Here is a 19,129-nt window from a genome sequence, read left to right as displayed (position 1 = left end):
TTAAAATCCCAGGTCCATGAAATCGGGTGCCTAAACTCTTTTCAGTTATACAGACTTGCCATAATCGGCATTAAGACAGAGACAGCAATAGACAGATCATCTGTGTTTCATGTACGTTTGCGCAAGCATTTCAAATCTTTTATACACCCTGCTTTATTTTCCCATTTGTATGATAACGTGGTATTACTCTTAATTATAATACCAGGTACGGCAATATTACTCGCGTATAATTTAGAAATTACATTAAACGTAGCTCTGACCGACCGTAGTACGTACGTACTGGAAGATGGCCCAGTGGTTAGAACGCGTGCTTATTTGCGGGTCCAAACCCAGGCAAGCCTTACTGAATCTTCATGTGCATTTGGGCTGTTAATTCATCTCTAGCTCAGCGGTGAAGGAACACATAGTGAGGAAACGAAGCCTGTGTCTAATTTCAAAGAAATTCTGCCACATGTTTATTCCACCAACCTGCGTTGGAACAGCGTGGTGGAATATGTTCCAAAACCTTCTCTTTAAGGGGAAAGGAGGCCTTTGAAATATTAAATTTGCAGGCTGTTATTGTTCTTGATCTGACAGGCTGTTCCTGAGATAAGTACAACACACAGAAAGGATACAAAGACGAGAAATACGTATTCAAATCCGGGCAAAAACCATTAAATATTTTATATGCTCCTTCTGTTTGGCGGTAAACGAAAAGAAACGTGAGAAAAGCCGCTTGTCTTGGATTAATTTCTGCAATATTAACGTGGTGGAGGAAAGCCTTATCTCTGAGATGACAATAATGGACATTTATTGTGGTAATTCGTTCGAAATAAAAACGACGACCTCCGTGGTCGAGTTCAGAGTAGACCGGTTTTTATGGGTACGCCGCTCCAAAGTCCCGGGTTCGATTCCCGGTCGAGTCGATGTAGATTATCATTAGTTATGTATATTGTCCTGGGTCTGGTTGTTTGAGGTACCGATGTATCTTCTGATTTTCCATAACACAAGTGCTTTAGCTACTATGTAAGTAGCTAAAGCACTTGTGTTATGGAAATGGGATCAGAGTAATGTATGTGATGTTGTTTCATATTTAGTTATTTAAAAATTTAGCCACTATAAATCTGATCTACATTTTATTTTTTTATATAGTAATATACATGTAAATGGAGAGGTTACTCGTGTAACGGTAGTTTAGGTCGTTAGATCTTACGGAATGTCAGCAAAACTGGCTGTCTCTAACTGCACTAAGCGCTGAGGATTAATAGCCAATGGCCAATGGCCGTGTATCTGTTTGACAAACTGGTTACGAGAGCTTTCCCGTTTGCTAATACGTAAATGAATATGTAGATCGGGTTTTCTTAATTACTATAATTCGTGTTGTGTAATACGGATTACATTTCGATCTGTATATCACTTTGTCTCTGAGAAATATTGAGATTTACTGTTAGAAACGTGGTTGTTATGTTATATAGGTTGGTGGACGAGCATATAGGCCACCTAATGGTAAGTGGTCACCATCACCCATAGACAATGACGCTGTAAGAAATATTAACTATTCCTTACATCGTCAATGTGTCACCAACCTTGGGAACTAAGATGTTATGTTCCTTGTGCCTGTAGTTACACTGGCTCACTCACTCTTAAGACAGGAACACAACAATACTGAGTACTGTTATTTGGTAGAATAACTGATGAGTGGGTGGTACCTACCCAAACGGGCTTGCACAAAGCCCTACCACCAAGTAAGCATATTGAGGTAGGTTCACAGAGAATCCTATTTATTTGACTTTGACGTATTTTGGACCATTTTTGAAAGAGGAAAAACATGTTTACTTAACCGATGTCAACAAGCGATTTTTATGAATTTTATTTTATCAAATCGTGTATTGTATTATCCTCTCATTGTCAGGCGTCCTGTATATTTTATCAATGAAAGCGAAACACAAGTGCCACCAGGTGGCGCTGTGCAGTCTGAGTGGCCTGCTAAGCTGTTTTCTACACAGACGGATTTTCCGTCCAATCGGATTATAAGAGTCGTGTTTGTGCACACATTTACGCACTCCAATATATCCTGAGCGCTAAATCGATTTGCAGATTATTCATTGACAACATAATAAATTCGTGTCCGAAAAAGCCGGTTCACTTAAATAAATATGAGATAGCTAGCATTTGGCGATAGGAGTAATGAACAGTTATCCACGGAGAGACGGTGCTAGTATATGAAAAAAGGGGACAAGTGCGAGTTGAACTCGCGTGAAGAGGGTTCCGTACGATGTTAATATCTCCTAAAATATTGGTCGTAGAATGCTCATTGTGGGCTTATTTTTTTCATTAAATATTCATCTACAAACCGATTCAACAAAACTTAATATTGGAGTTAAAAAATATGTTCTCCCACACATTCCACCTGCAAATGTAAGTTGGTACGCACAATATTGAGTGACTTACCATGTTATTTTAATATCATGGACTTCTTATAGGTTTTCCTATTATCTATAAGGTGAAAACTAATTTCTGTATTTTTTTCAAAATTTTAGGTTCAGTAGTTTCGGAGATAAGGGGGGGGGGAATGGACAATTTTCGTCTATTTTCTTGAATAACTTGGAAACTATTTATTTTAAAATTACAAAAAAATACATTTAAGATCTTCTCAACAAGACCTTTCATTTGATATGCCACACGATGCAGTTTTCAGATTTTTTTTTTAATTTTCCCCTTCCCCCCCAAATATGACCCCCCATATACAGATTTCATCTACTCACGTCACACCTTTGTATTTGGGTTACAGGAATTGATATGTGTACCAAATTTCAACTTAATCGGTCTAATAGATTCGGAGATAATTGACTCTAAGCGACGGACGGACAGACACACGAGTGATCCTATAAGGGTTCCGTTTTTGTATTCAGACGTACGGAACCCTAAAAATGACAACTTAGGGAGGTACACTTGATAACTTTTTAAGTATTGAAATTTGTAAGATCATTGTGATTAATTTTATATTTTAGCTTGTATTGTTTTTTGTTAATATGAGTGTTGGAACAGTCGATAAAACAGTAGTAGATAGTGCTCGAAACGTCGGGATGTTTAAAAATAATTAATATACGCGATTCATCCGTTATAATTAGTTTTATTTAAACAGTAGTAGATTTCAAGTCGTTCCTGTTCTGTGTGTATGTGAAATTCATTTATTTGTAAATATGACATAAGTATGACTGGAATTAAATCGATGCCGTATGTGATACAGACTGAAATGTTTTGCAATTTAAAGGAATAGATATTGCTTTCTGAGTTCAAATAAATACAATATTGGCGATCGCTTTTCCATTCGTATTTCAAAATGTCTGCAAGGTTGTAGATATTGAGGAGTTTTCATAAATGTTCCAAAATTTCATGATCACTTGCTATTACGTGTTTTAAAAAAAATATTTATTTTTTTAATACCGCAATTTTGTTTGTTTATTGTTACCTTGTGAATCGCTAAATGATCTATGAATAACAACAAACAGCAACTTTACCTACGCGCGTCTAAAATGTTTCATTTTCAAACGTTACATTTTGAAAAGTTGCATGTAAATTTGACCGTCAAGTTTCATCCTTCTTATTTTAAAACAATATCAACGAAAACATTAAAAAAGTAAACATAACATTAAATTTCCCCACAGACAGGTATTATAAAGCGTTGAAGATGACAACGTTTACCGGTATCATGGAAATTTAGCGATCGCCTCCAGGACATCTAAACTTATAGATCGTTAAAAAATAAAGATTTACAGTCGTCAATACATATTCATTAAATTTAATGACATGAAATTTAACGGGCAACCTTGTTCGACGTTTACAGGTGCGTTCAGTGTGTTCTAAAAAATAATTTTGTTCATTTAAAATGAACGAAAATTTATCTACTTATATTTTTTATTTACGGTTTTTATTTAGTAATAAAAATATTATACTAATTTCCGCTGATTTTCTATAGGCTCTTCTTAGGTCTAAGGTATTTCTAAACCAGTTGCAGATTCAGCCTAGAATCTAGCACCAAAATGTTATAACCAATAAGCGAGAGTATTATTCAATAGATTTATGATATTCTGAATCGTACTGAAATTTTTAGCGCCATATTTTACTTAAGGTTTTACGACATTGTAAATACAGGCACAAGGGACATTACACCTTAGTTCCCAAGGATAGTGGCACATTGGCGATGTAAGGAATGGTCAATATTTCTTACAGCGCCATTGTCTATGGGCGGTGGTGACCACTTACTCTCAGGTGGCCCACTTACTCATCTGCTAACATGTGCCATAAAAAATATAGATATATATATATATACAAAAATATCTGTACGTCAAGAATAACGAGAAATAGGACCTCGGTCCAAATACTCGTACTTTTATTTGAAGAACTGGCAACGCCAACGACGTATTAATTCAGGTCACCTTTCCCCGTTTGCGGTGAGACAAGGTAGGAAAGCCTTTCCAGACACATTTACATTTAAATAGAAACCACAAACAACATTTTATTCCAATTTTGAAATCAGTTACATTTATATATACATATATTTTCATTAATACATTTATTCATTTGTTATTTAAAGTAACAAATGAATAAATCAGAAATAGAACAAATCTTACCCTAATAATTGCTCTTAAAAGGCTCTGCCGCGCTACTCTATGACAATTCACTTTGTATCTCACTCGTTAAATGTAGAAAACCGACTGACTGCGGTACGGGGTTTACGTATGTTTATGTGTTATAATTATAGTAAACATTTGACTACCTCGTTGGTATAGATGCTAAATATACGTCCGTAGACACTGAAATCCAGCGTTCGAACCCTATATTGATTGTTTTTATTTCTTTCACCGCTAATTAATTAACGAACACTGAAATATAACACAAAATATATAGCGTGTAGAAACAGAGAATCAGTATACGTAGTACATACATACGAGTGTACGCATGAGCTCTCGCGACTGATTGATAAATCATTGCGTTTGGCTATTGTTCTTCGAGCAGACTAGACGAGAACTATAAGCCTAATGGTTATTTCAATAATAATGAATTCGTCCAATGATTAAAATTGTAGTAGCATAGCTATTTCATCTGGCACATTCTTGGGATGGAAGGTGTTTTAAATCTAAATAAAAAAATAGCTCCTGTTATGATTCCAAATATCAATAGCATCGCATATAAAGGCAAAATGAAATGGAAATTAATTTAGGGGATGGAATTTGAAGCAATTCCAAAAGTCAGCGGGACTAAGGAAACAAATTAATCAGTTAAATTCAACGTTTCGCCGCGAGTTGTCAAGTACACATCGCAGTGTCGGCTCTCCGGCGGAGAGTTCTGCTTTAAGGTCTAAGTCACTACATTGTCGAGGACGGAAACAATCAATAAATCATATAACGGACCACTTCATAGTCACCACTTAGCTTGTTCTGCAAGCTTCCTTTTATAAATACTAGTCTTTTTCATACAGACATTATTCGGATAACATAAAAGCATAATGTAATTGTAAATAAAGATGTTTATTATCACCTTACACTTACAACTTAACAAAGGGTTCTCAACCTCAGAGAATTTAAGGAGACGATAAGAAGGGAAAATGGATTGTGCATTTTTAGAAGTAATAGTGCAGTTGCACGTACAGAACTTTCCATCAGATCGGCCTCCTGCCGTTACCCATCTGTATGTACTATAAAAAATAGTATTGTTTTTCAGTTCGAAGCGTCACGTATGAAGCGTGAGCGTTACCGGTCGCCTTTGAACTGGAACCCTCGGCGGAAATTAGTCCATATTGCTATAGTGATAACTTGATTTGCTCCATTTGCGAGAGCCCGATGGAGTTACGGCGGCTAGTTTGAGTTTCGTCCGGAAAAGTGCTTTAAGTTTGATCAGATTTAATCGTATAATCCTTAAATAGATCCGTACGTTTCATTAAAAGGCTTTTAAAACTTATTTATAACTTTGAAATAGAGATATTGGGTCGAACAAACGACTGGCGTTACTATTTTGCGACGCCTCTATTCATTAGTGATTCTACGTCTTATATTTAAACAGTAATAAAATTACACAGACATTTTTAACTTTGCCGTTTCATAAATTTAAATCATTCGTAAAGAAGGCATTTTATTCAATACAAGATTATGCAGACGATGAAAAAGCGTGAAATAACTTTTTGACTTCCAGGCAGGATACATTACAAGCATGTATAATTGTAATTAATTAACATGAGTGTTTTTTAAATGTCAAAAAAGAGTAACTACTGACTTTCTTGCCGGTTCTTCTCGATTCTTGCTTTCCGAACCGGTGGTAAAAAGTTGTTAAATGACGATTCAAAAGTGCCTGTGAAAGCTTACTTGAATGAAGTATATTTTGATTTGATTTAAAATATTGTAGGAATATAGGAGGCTAGTAGTGGGAGGAAGTGTATTTTTTTTTGGCATAGGTGGCAAACAAGCAGGAGGCATACCTGATGGAAAGTGACTACCACCGCCCATGGACATCTGCAACACCAGGGGGCTTGCAGGTGCGTTGCCGGCCCTTAAGAAAGGAGTACGCTCTTTTCTTGAAGGTTCAAAAGGTATTTAAAGGAGGGTGGACGGTACACAAGTCTCTTGCTGGCTATCGTGTGTTCGGTCGATTGGTGTCATACTGTGTTGTTTTTGTAATCCATTGCGATTAAGTTTGTTAGTGTCGTGTTGCTAGGGTTAGTTTTGAATTAAATTAGGAGAATTGTTGTCACAAAAATTCATTAGTAAAAATTGTCGAATTGTTTGTGATTTTATAAATTGATTATCGAGTTTTCTGTAATTTTGTTTTTAAAAAAATCCCTTCTGATCTGGTTTCTAAAAATATAGTAACAAGTAGGTAATTCTGCTTTAATGTCCAGAGAATCTTTGTACGAGTTGAAAGCCGGTAGCATTTGTATTCACGTGCATTTATTAAGAGTGTCCGTAAGGCCAACACAAGCGTGCTTTCATGTAAAGCCTTCGGTCCAATTCCTGAACTCTTTTCGGTCGTATCGGATTATGGAAAGTACACCTGTGACTATTTGCGCTCTAATCCACTGTTATACCTTCTGCGCAAATGCCTAATATTTTAGATTGGTCTTTATGTTGGCAATTAATTTTACGATCATAATTATAAACATGCCTCGAGTTTGGACCAAGTTAACCGCTAGAATATACATTAATATATATATATATATACCTTAAATGACACCAGATTCTCTTTTATCTATTGGACAATTATAATTAATAAATGTTTTTCACTTTTTAATTTAATTAATCCTTAATAATACATGATCGTTGAAGTTAGGAGGGTAGCTAATACATTTTAGATATTAGCAAGAGTCATCACAGTTACACTATGTTCTGGATTTTACGGTGGAATCGTCAAAGTTAAATAGGTGTTTTATATGAACTGTCGAGTTCCGATGCTCTTTCAACATAATTACTCCACTTAATTAATTAAATATGAATGCATTTCCACTATTAAATATGCTAAGTTAATATACGACCTCGTTACAACTGTGGCCAGTGATTTAAATTGGCAAATTGAACGTTTTGTATAATTTGTATAATTGCATTGTAAAGGTAATCTAGATGATTATGACTGATGATGATTATGCATTAGACTAAAATTTTACCAGTCTAAATCAGATTGCCAAATAAGGTAAAACATCGTAAAGGACGAATCCTGGCTACCGAGGTGAGATGAGACTTTTAACTACGAGTAATCATCTCTGCGATGCTCAGCAGGGCATCGGAGTATAGGACAACAACCATAGTGAGATGGACTAGAAGGGTAGACCGGAACCGGAAAAGATCTGTACTCGCTCAGGAAAGGCGAAGTAGGAAACGATCCCCTAATCTCTCGGTGTCGTGCCGTAGTGGTTGTGTCTTATCTGGTTCCGACCAACAAAGGCCAACATTGAAATAAAACTAGTTTTAAAGGATTTGAATCGCGTATGTATATTAATTATTTTTGACATCCCTACGTTTCGAGCACTTTACAGCGTTCGTGGTCACGGGTAGACTGAGTCTACAAAATCCGTTACAATTAGTTTTATTTCAATGTGTAATAATCGCGAAAATTTAAGACAACATTATGTAAAACCCAACATACATATATGTATTTAAAAAAGCGTATAGAAAATGAGAATCTTTTCGGAAATTGAGTGTTCGAATATTCATGAGAAGTGTGAACATGCGGTGGTATAAAACACTTCACATTTTCTCGTTTAGAGGTGAGAAAACCTTCCTTGAACGATCACTATTGAGTTTTCATATTCTACTTTGTGTTTAAAATCTTTCTCACCGAGATATTTGCAACACGTAACTTATTATTCACCTACAATGTCAAGTTACCGTAGAGTTTTTAGCGACGTATCGCCCGATCCTGTGCCTCGCTGCCTCGCTTAAAATATGCGAACGGACATAATTCAATCAGTAATTTAATTTGCCCTTTTACATTAAAGCTTTTCAAACTCAATATAAGCAAAAAACGTTTTTCCTTTCTTGATCAATGAATGAACGGTTTAGCTCGATATTATGAACAGGATTATCCTTAGAATGTTATAAAATATAAGAAAACCCAGTAATGAAGAAATTAAATCTCTCGAGAAAGTAGTTGATAAGAACAATTAGGGGTTACTTCTTTAATAAAAGTTAGTGGAAAGGATATTACTGATGTTTCAGTACAGAACCCTTTTTTTATTGTTGTTTCGAACTGGAATTAACTTAACGAAGACCGATTTCTTCGGCCGTGTCCTGGATGTAGAAGCTATTCTATATGGCCCGTCTTAGTTCGAACGTCGATTCCAACCAACAAAAAGTTATTGTTACTTTTCTGTCATGAATTATGTGAAGCATCTAGTTCAGAAGTTCACTAACACAATCAAGTCACCTCCCAATTTTCTCCGGTCGCTTCGGATTGCTGTCCCAACGTGTTATAAGAATAAGGGAATAAGAAGGGCTCCCATTATTGTAGAAGGTTAAGTCTTGTATTTTTTTATGTTTTAGGGGCAAACGAACAGGAGGCTCACCTAATGGAAAGTGATTACCACCATCTGTAATATCGGGAGCTTTCAGGTGCGATGCCGGTCTTTAAGGAAGAAGTACGCTCTTTTCTTGAAGGTTCCAAAATCGTATCGGTTCGGAAAAACCGCCGACGAAAGCTGGTTCCAGAGAGTAGTTGTGCGAGGCAGAAAATGTAAAACATCATGTATTTGAATTTATCGATGGCGATCAACGTCGTACATTCATAAATATTTTATTTACCTACTGTATATTAAGTGTGAGTAAGAGAAAATGCAAAATGAATACACGAAAATGTTATTAATTTCATCTTTTTCATATGCATGTTTTAAATTTGATACCCCGAAGGACTTTTTGCCCTCGGCAGTTTTTTCTTGATTTATATTTATTTTGTATCTGGTTTTTAATAGTAATTATTGCAAATACTGCTCGTGAAGTGTTGACAGATGTTATTGCATAAAATACCTACGACAACTTCGGGATGAGAAAGGCAGATAAATTCTTCTCTTTACTTATTTTGTCAATTTAACATTTAAATATGTACTGTAGATACATTTATTTTTTATCTATTTGATTTTTTATGGTATACGCAGCAGACGATCAGGAGGGCTCATGGAAAGTGACTGCCCCTGTCCAAGGACACATGCATTTCTTTTTGATCTTTCCAACGAATAAGTACCAGTTTGACAAATTCTACTTTATTTTTATCGTAATGACGATTATATTATATTTCACTAAAGTATTTTTTACTCTATATATGTAATACCTTGCAGTAGTCGTTTGTGTACGCTAGTCTCGATTGGTACCACCACTCCTCAGACATCTACCGTCAAACAGGAGTGCCTTGTTACGTTCGGATTTGAAGGATGAGTGAGTCAATGCTACTACAGACACAAAGGTCATAACAGTTATATTCCTAATGTTAATATTTCTTACAATGAAAACGTCTATGGTAATTCCACTTATCAACACCATAAAAATCACATACCACAGATACGTAAAATTACCTGCAATAGGTACGTTTGAAACACCGGAACTCGCAATATTAAAGAGCGATTACTCTCAGAAGCGTATTAGGTACGAACCATATTACAAAGTAACTTTTAAAGGAGTCACAGACAGAAGCGCGGTTTATTACGTTATCCTTTATAACTCGCCGGCAAAGTGAACGAGAAACCATTTAAAATATATTGTTAAATTTAATAAAGCCTCTTATTCAAATGGTTTTTATTTCAATATTCTTGTAAAGTATAATTAAGTTATTTTCACGATTGCATTAAAGTATGCCTATGTACATTTCCCAGAGCTGGCCTAAGGGAATTCACCCTTTCTGGAGAAGGTTTGGAATTCCTTTCACCTTTTAATGTTACCACCGATGCAGGATATATAACATACATATATAATTGCATTTAACTATCATAGCTGTATTTTTAAGTGTTGAAAAAGAAAACCACTGACTTTCCTGAAGGATCTGAACCGGTGATAGCTCCACTTGATATAGTTGTTAAATGACGATTCAAAAGTGCTTGCAAAAGCCTACTCGAATAAAGTACATTTTGATTTAGATGCATTCCGTCAAAACAGAAAGTATCGTAAATTAAGGATTGAAAATTTTGTGTTATTTGTAAGTTTATGCCACTAATGATAGGATATAATACAACTGAAGTTCGATTATTTTGAGAGAGTTCGATTTCGGCTCTTAAAGAAAATAATGATAATAAAATCAATTTAATAAATTTTGAAGGTAAATTGCACCAAAATGTAGGCGAATAAAAAAAAGGAATCATAAAGCAACACTGATGGCCTGTTAATATGAATAACGAAGCCTTTACCTTACAACGCCTACACTAATTTCGTTCCGACGCAATTTTACTTATTGCTATACTAAAATTCACAGGCGCTAAAGTGTAAATTTGTAAAATTCGAAAAGAAACGTTTCAAACCTGAAAGGAACGAGCAAAACAGCAAAGTGGAATGTTTTTTTTTTAAGAATATTTCCTCGTAATAATTCATTTTATTTTTGTATTTGAAATAGTCTTGAAGCAAACGCCGGGCAAATAATAGATTCTCGCTTGTTTTTCTAAGTATAATCTACGTTCCGAACTGATAATAGCGTGACACTTAATGCTTATTATAATGTATGTTTGAATAATTTAAAAACCATCATTAATTCTTCGTAATGCCTGTAGTTTCCCTTCTTACATATAATATGCACCCTGACTAAAACACCCCCGTTAAGATACCTGAAAGAAATAAGGGCGAGCGGTGAAACTACGAAGTTAGGGTAAGACATAGTGGCTTCTTTTATTAGATTTTTGTTTCATTTCGCTTATTTTAAATATTTTCCCAGTAAAGAGAGCAAGAGACAAAAAAGAGTATATTTATGAAATGAATCAAGAATACTTCCCCGGATATTAATGACATACGCTTATATCATACGATCATTCATTAAAATCAATTGATTGTTTATTTTTTAAACTGTTTTAAAATAAGAGCTTTAGAAATGAAAGCTCAGGAAATACTCAAGAGGTATGCTTCTGGTGTATTATTCCAGAGAAAGCTAGTTTCATAGTTATTTTTGAGCTGAGATGGTCCAGTGGTTAAAACGCTTGCATCTTAACCGATGATTTCGGATTCAAACCCAGGCAAGCACCACTATATATAAGCCTAATTGCTCTTTATAGTTCATCTCATACTCGGCGGTGAAGGAAAATATCGTGAGGAAACCTGCATGTGTCTAACTTCATCGGAGTTCTGTCATATGTGCATTCCACCAACCCGCATTAGAACAGCGTGGTGGAATATATTCCAAACCCTCTCCTTAATTGGAGAGGAGGCCTTAGCCCAGCAATGGAAAATTTAAGGGCTGTTAATTTACTTTACTACTTTATAGTTATTTTTACACACAATATGTTGTGTTAAATACGAATGGTTGGCGGTAAGATCGCAGTGTATGAACTTATCCAGAATTGTTTCCGTTTCTCGGAAAACATGTAAAAATTAAAAAAGAGATTGTATGTACTTGCTCCCAGGTCATTTTAGTTTCCCTTAAAACCATACATAATTTTAATAATCAAAAAATGGTTTCCTAAATAAGTTTATCAAACAGTATTTTAAAATTCTATAAAAATATGCCTTTCGACATTTATAAACAAGGCTTTATAAGCCGAATCGTACATAAATATAAAGCAGAGCGACCGGGGGCAAGTCATTATCATATCAAAGAAGGTCACTGTTCTGGACGTGAAATACTTTCAGCCGCTTGTAAAACATAACGTACGAGCTTGAGGTTTATAGCCTAACGTGGGTCTTTAACTCGCGTGTATAATTATGATAGATGTAAATGTTTTAAGGGGGGTTTAGCTTGGATTTAACTTTTTACTAATAATGCTAAGTTTATTTGAGTCGAGATAGCTCAGTGAGAAGACGTGGAACCAAACCAAAGACTGGGTTGGAACTCGCCCAAGCTAAATTGTGTAAATTCCCCTCGTGCTCAGCAGTGAAAATGAACCTTAAGGGAAAACCCGTATATGTCTCTGTCGCCTCATTGAGCTGAATAACCTTCAAATAAGAGGCTGTTTCATCAGCAGGATGATTTTCCAGCTGTAACTTTTTCACGTGCTTTTATTTTAATTGCTATGTATGTTACTTTAGATCAAATCTTGCAATGAATTGGAGTCAATTCCTACAATCTTACGGAGTTGAAATGGCAAATATTGGTCCAGTTTCGATGACAATGCGTGTTGTGGTGGAACTCCAAAGAAGTCTTCAACGGTCAACAACAGAAACACCTTTTTAACACAAAGTTTTTTCCGCGGATTCTAAAACATAAGGCAGATGGAGCGCGCATTATAGTGAAGCGGCAAAATAATTCAAATTCTGCACAGTAAAGTGACAACTTTTGATACACTAACAAAAACGTAACGTAACGTGTGAAGCAGCAACGTAGAGCTACCATCGGGAATGTCATTTTAGTTTTGATAATCGCTTTTGTTTCTTCACTATAAAGTTCCACGCGCTTCATTTGAGATTTACTAATTTATTATTGATTATGCCAATTGAAGTTACGATTATTGTGATATAATAAAACACAATTCGCGCAGCTTTGTGTCGATAACATTGATTATTTGTTTGGAGAAAATGGAATTTCAATGCAATCCACATAACACGATCGAATTACATTTCAATTAAGTTTAAAACCGAATACCGATATTACTTGTTATAATTACAATATACTGTTAATTGTAAAGGCTTAAATGAAGATACCGTGGGTCAGTAGCCTTCAACTGACGTACTTGATTCAATAGAAAAATTGTAATTAAATTATAATTCATACATGGTATGTGTATGTTTTATATACAGTCATGATGACATGAGGACCTTTTGGTCGAGTGTGTACTCCGGTTGTCATGGTTACGCTACTACGAGGCCCTGGGTTCGATTCCCGGCCGATTCGATGTAGAAAAACTTCATTAGTTATCTATTGGGTTGGGTTCTATAACACAAGAGCGTTAGCTACTTACATTGGGATCAGATTAATGTATGTGACGTTGTCCAATATTTATTTTATTTTTTAATTTTACAGTCGACTTTAATTAATTCGAAATATTCAATAAAGTTTAATACGTTCTTATTGTTTATGTAGCGATACAGAAAAAATATGTGTCTGTCTGTAACAGATCCGTATTTTCGCCTCGCTCTTCACGTTTGTTGTATTTGCGCTCAGCTTTCCGACGGTAAACACTGACCGCGTTGGTCGATTGAAAAGTAAAAATTATTTCAATAAGTTACAAATATATATTACATGACGTATAAGGATTATATGGATCGTGTTAGACACAATTTGATTTATACACAGCTATTTTAATTTTACGAAAAGTCACAATCGATCGTGCAGAACCAGAAAGAAACCCCGAGTTAATTTTTGCCATATTCGTATTTAACTAATACCCTTCAGGTGCAAGAACATTCGTAATCTCTATATAAAAAACAATGAATGTTTATTCCACACTTTGTTATCATCTTTGTAATCTGTTCAGTTACAATACAGCTTTAACTTAAATATATAATAATATATAATTTGAAGATATTTCATTATATTTTTTGTCTACAAACTTAAAAATAACCCCAGCAGAAGGACGTAAACATCAGAATATGAAACGCGACGTAAACAACAATAACTTTATCATTAAATAATCAACAAAACGTATTACCGAACGGCGGGTTTTAACATTTTACGAGTGAGATGAAGTGAGTTTTTACAGAATAGCGCTGCCGATATCAAAACGGACAATTCACTGAATTCGAAGATAATTCGTATTCGAACGGACGGGTCCCGATGTCGAAAACAAATTAAATTACAGAATAGTCGAACGTCTTGCATTGTTCGCTCAAACATTTCGAATTGAAATATAGACGAAATTTACCTAAACCATCACAAACGACTTGTCAAATTAAAAAAATACATATTATAACCCCTTTATCATTCTTGGAGATAGTTCAGATGTCCAATTGAACGCTCCAAAGTTGAAATATTTCAGCTAGACCCTGTTCGTTGGCTCAATTTTATTACACGTCCAGCGGTTACTCGATGGTAACTGTGGCTTTGGTACGGGTATCGTCACCACACGTATCGTTTTAGTTCCTAAGGCTGGTCGCGCATTGGCGATGTTTAGCACTTACCGTTTGCTGGAACTACTCATTAGATAAAAAAAAATGAGTCACCTAAATGAAACTTATATTTGTCGGAAACATCCCCGAACACAAAATCCGTTATCCTCCATACTCTCTACATCCCTTTGTAGCGTTCATCGAATGAATCGAACGGGTTTTTGCGGGATGTTGTGGTATCAATGTAATTATAACATCAATTGTAAATAAAATCTGAAAAGCAACTCGTTTTTTCCAGAAAAAAATATAACACACAATACGTATCTCTTATATATATTTAGTATGGTACTGTTACTCACCGGCTTGTCCTCTCTGAGATTTCGCTCTCCTGCCGACCGCGGGGGAGACAAGACTCAAGGCCCGATCAGCTCTGGGCAGCTGTAGCGTGATAGGACTCGGCTCCGAGTGTCTCGCGCAGATCGCAGCTTCCACCACGGAGTCGATGCTGGCCGAACGAGGTAACTGACCTCCTGATTCACGTCTGCAACAATTAATAAATGCTGGAACTTATACGTAGAATCCTTAAGAGTGTTTTATATTTGTCAAGTAATTTTTTTCGAAGAGCTAGACATTTATGAACAGCATTTGAAATAAAAATAGATTAGTGAATAATCAAATGAATATCAATATTTCACAATTCCATAATACTTATGTTGTTTTATAAGCTGAAATTATTGAGTATGCGGCAACGTTCGCCTATATAAAAAAATTCAGATAACATGGCATCCTATCTGTAATTCTATCCTTCACAAAACAACTCGCGCTATCAATATATGTGTGCGTGTTTCAGAAGATCATGCCTTTGCACATTCGCTTGACCTACAAGTTGAATGAGGCACGATTGCATAGAAGACGAACAATTATCGGATGCGACTCCAGCGCCAACTATTTACTATTAAACGTTGATGGCGCTGTCAGGCACACTTATGCATGAGTCATTAACAGCAACGACAAGGCTTACACTAAATCGGGTGAACGATCTGCGAACACATACAAACCCAACAAAACAAGCAAGCTGTACATTACTTAGGATATAATAATAATGTTGGAACTGCATTCCAACAGTTGACTCTGAATTAAGATATTAAGTCTCAAAGTTACTCTAAGCAGCGGTATCTTTTTGCTATGTGCTAACGGCCGTACCCGGTTTCACACGGTGAGCAATACATTTTTTATATTTTTTTTTGTTGCCTTTTACAGACATATTTAACAATTGTCGTTCTAGTTCAACTGATTCACACAAAAACCTTAACAAATTATTCTGTTAAACTTCCTTTATGAATTCTTCTGTGAGTGAAAAAGATTTTGTTTTTTTAAAGCGATAACATTAAGGTACTGAAAGAGGTTTTAAAGAAACTACAATCGGTGTTAGCCAAGAAAACCCTATAGTATATCTATCAAAAAACAATACGAGAATACTTTAAGATATATGTTTTTTACAAATTACCCTTTATACGATAATATACTGGGTCAATCAATCTTTCTTTTGATTGTTGAGGCGTGTGCCCGTGGCTGACACCAACCCCAAATATAATAATAAATATAATTACGTTATATAATCGTAAATCGACTTTTAAGTAGTCTAATATTTTTCACTTCATTTTACCTAGGAGGACTCTAAAAAATATGTTATATATGCAATTATTTTTATTACTTTTTAGTGCATTTTTATTGGTTTAAAATAGTGTTTTGTTTGAAGTCGGTTTTTCTTTTTGTTAAAATTTTTATTTATGTTTTATTGTGACGAAGTTCATCTACGCGGCTGACATTAGAGTAATAGCAAAGTCGTCGCGTAAGGAAGAAGCACTATGCCCGCCAGGCAACCTTTCCCTCTCTTTCTATTGTATACGATTGTATATAAATTATTTAAATTGATTTTTTGTTATTGTTTTAATTGGCCCGGGACTTTTAATAATAATTTTCTCAAATACTTTTAATACATAATATAGCGCCCAGAGTCTTTGATCTCGGAAAATGGTTACAGCGAATGAATTTTTTGGTTGAGATGTCATTTTCAAATTAATAAAACTAAATCAATTTCGTTCCAACGCTCACGTTTTTTTATTGTTTATAATTTGAAGATTTCATTATTGATTTTTAATTTAAATATTTTTGAGAGCGCTTGATTTGAGAAATGCAGTTTTTATTGCTATATATTACTCTACGGGATATCATGTTTCGATGAAACGATCTTTTTTGATTATCAGTTGAGTAATGATACATATAACTATATTGTATTTTATTATATCGTAGACACGTTTTCATGACACGGTATTTGATGCGTTTAAATTTCCAAATGCGACGGAAATCTGTTACAGGAAGTAGGGAGAAGCGCCCCCTGTGTCATTTACAGTGACATAAATTAGATTAAATGTTACGACATTATTGGCCATAAATCTTGAATATATTTTTTATTTTGACTCAGGTCTGAGGCCTTTTCTAACTCCCTTAGGCCCTGATAAAAACTGGAATACTGCGTATACTGTTCAGTTTGAAGTGTAAGCCAGTATAACGTCAACGATAGAGACTAGGGACTTTACTGACGATGCATAACACTAACAGCGGCTATTAGAAATGTTAGAAGAGGTGGTTGAAAAACGAGAAATTAGATAGGTATGATTAAGTAGTTCAATTACTTCTAGTAATTTCAAGAAGAGCCGAGATGACCAGTGGTTAGAACGCCTGCATCTTAACCGATGATTGTGGGTTTAAACCCAGGCAAGCTCCACTGAATATTCATATGCCTAATTGGTGTGTATAATTCATGATCGGGCGTGAAAAAAACATCGTGAGGAAACCTGAATGTGTTTAATTTCATAGAAATTCCGCCACACGTGAATTCCAACAACACGCATTGGAACAGCGTGGTGGAATGTTGTCTTAAATTTTCGCGATTATTACACATTTAAACCGTCTACCCGTGACCACGAATGCTGTAAAGTGCTGTGAAACGTCGGGATGTCCAAAATAAATAATATACGCGATTAAAATCCGTAATAACTAGTTTTATTTAAATAAGCGTGGTGGAATATGTTCCAAACCTTCTCCTCAAAGGAAGAGTAGGCCTTAGCTCAGCAGTGGGAAATTTACAGAATGTTGTCGATTTTAAGAAGTTTGTAACGTTTCTGGTAGAATTAAGACTTCTTGAAATGTAACTTCCAAATTCACAGCGACACTCGAGTTTTCACGGAATTCGTTTAATTTCGCACGCAGCTGCTACAATTATAAATTTTAAATAGTTCTTCAATTATGAAAGCTGTTTGAAAACAATTGCGGTTCCGTCTCGACGCGGCGGCGCTGCCGGTTGTACTGCGCCCACCGGTAGATGTCGCTATTTGCATTTTAATTGAATTCCAACGTTCTTATACCTCGTTACCGCTGAGCGTGAAATCTATTATGTGAGTTTAGTGCACGATTGATTCTACTTTTTTGTTATAAGTTTTCATATAGGTTCTTTAACTATTACTTTTGACAAGTATCAAACGAGCACTGAATGGAAACCGACTACCACCGCCTGTGGACATCTGCAACGCCTGGGGGCTTGCAGGTGTATCGTCGTCGATCTGCCGCCCCAAAAATTAAGATGTATATTTTTTGTTAATTCGGTTTATAACTTGCCTTATAACGATCACAATACTTGTATCCATTTATAATTCCGATAAAATACTTCTTATATTTCAAACCAGCGCCCGCCCCGGCTTCGCAGGGGTGTAATGTTGAGTCTAAATGTACTATAGACTTTATTTATTTACGATATCACATTAGAAACTTCTAAAATTATCAGTGTTTCTTTACTATGTTGTTCATGTATTTTATAAAAAAAACCTTCCTCTCGAATAACTCTATCTTTTAAAGAAACCGCATCAAAATCCGTTGCGTAGTTTTAAAGATTTAAGTATACAAAAACATATAGGGATAGAGAAAGCGATTCTATTTATATATATTTTTATGTAGTGGTTATAGATAGGTCCTCTAGACAAGATACTGCAATTGTATTTGTTCGTACATTTGTAATATATTAACTTACTCTGTAATAGCTGTTAGCACTACGATTTTGAGAATTTTTTTGAAGAGTTATTTAGTTTTTTCATTACGAAAATATAACAAAAAGAAAGTTTTCTCTCGAAACTAGGTTATAAGGTAAAATTAATATTAAAATTGCGCAGCAAAATTGCAAGTGCTGTCGAAGAAGCGCTTAGTTGACGAATTTAAGTTGAATGTATGGAGGAACACGTAGCGTCTGTAGTGTACCGCGCCGTATACATCTTTACCCCACTTTCCTCAGTCCCTCCAAGTAAAGCTAGAAGTGTCATTCACTGACATAAGTGCTCATTTTTTTTAAACTAAAAATATTTTTATTCTCTAATGAATATATCACTATGGTCATCACGCAATTTTTGTATTTTTGATTAACTAGCTTTACAATCATTTATATC

At 35.2% G+C, this 19,129-nt stretch overlaps 1 protein-coding gene across 1 annotated transcript in view; it reads right to left on the bottom strand.

The window, feature by feature from the left end:
* LOC124530076 overlaps positions 1-19,129 on the bottom strand; it is a 267,561-nt gene that overhangs the window by 64,094 nt on the left and 184,338 nt on the right. Inside the window, exon 6 of the mRNA XM_047104065.1 lies at positions 14,993-15,174. Within this exon, the coding sequence (XP_046960021.1) occupies positions 14,993-15,174 (182 nt within the window). The remainder of the gene's footprint in view (positions 1-14,992; positions 15,175-19,129) is intronic.

Source organism: Vanessa cardui, chromosome 5, assembly GCF_905220365.1.
Source record: "Vanessa cardui chromosome 5, ilVanCard2.1, whole genome shotgun sequence".
Taxonomy (NCBI): domain Eukaryota; kingdom Metazoa; phylum Arthropoda; class Insecta; order Lepidoptera; family Nymphalidae; genus Vanessa; species Vanessa cardui.
This window is presented reverse-complemented; position numbering and strand designations above follow the sequence as displayed.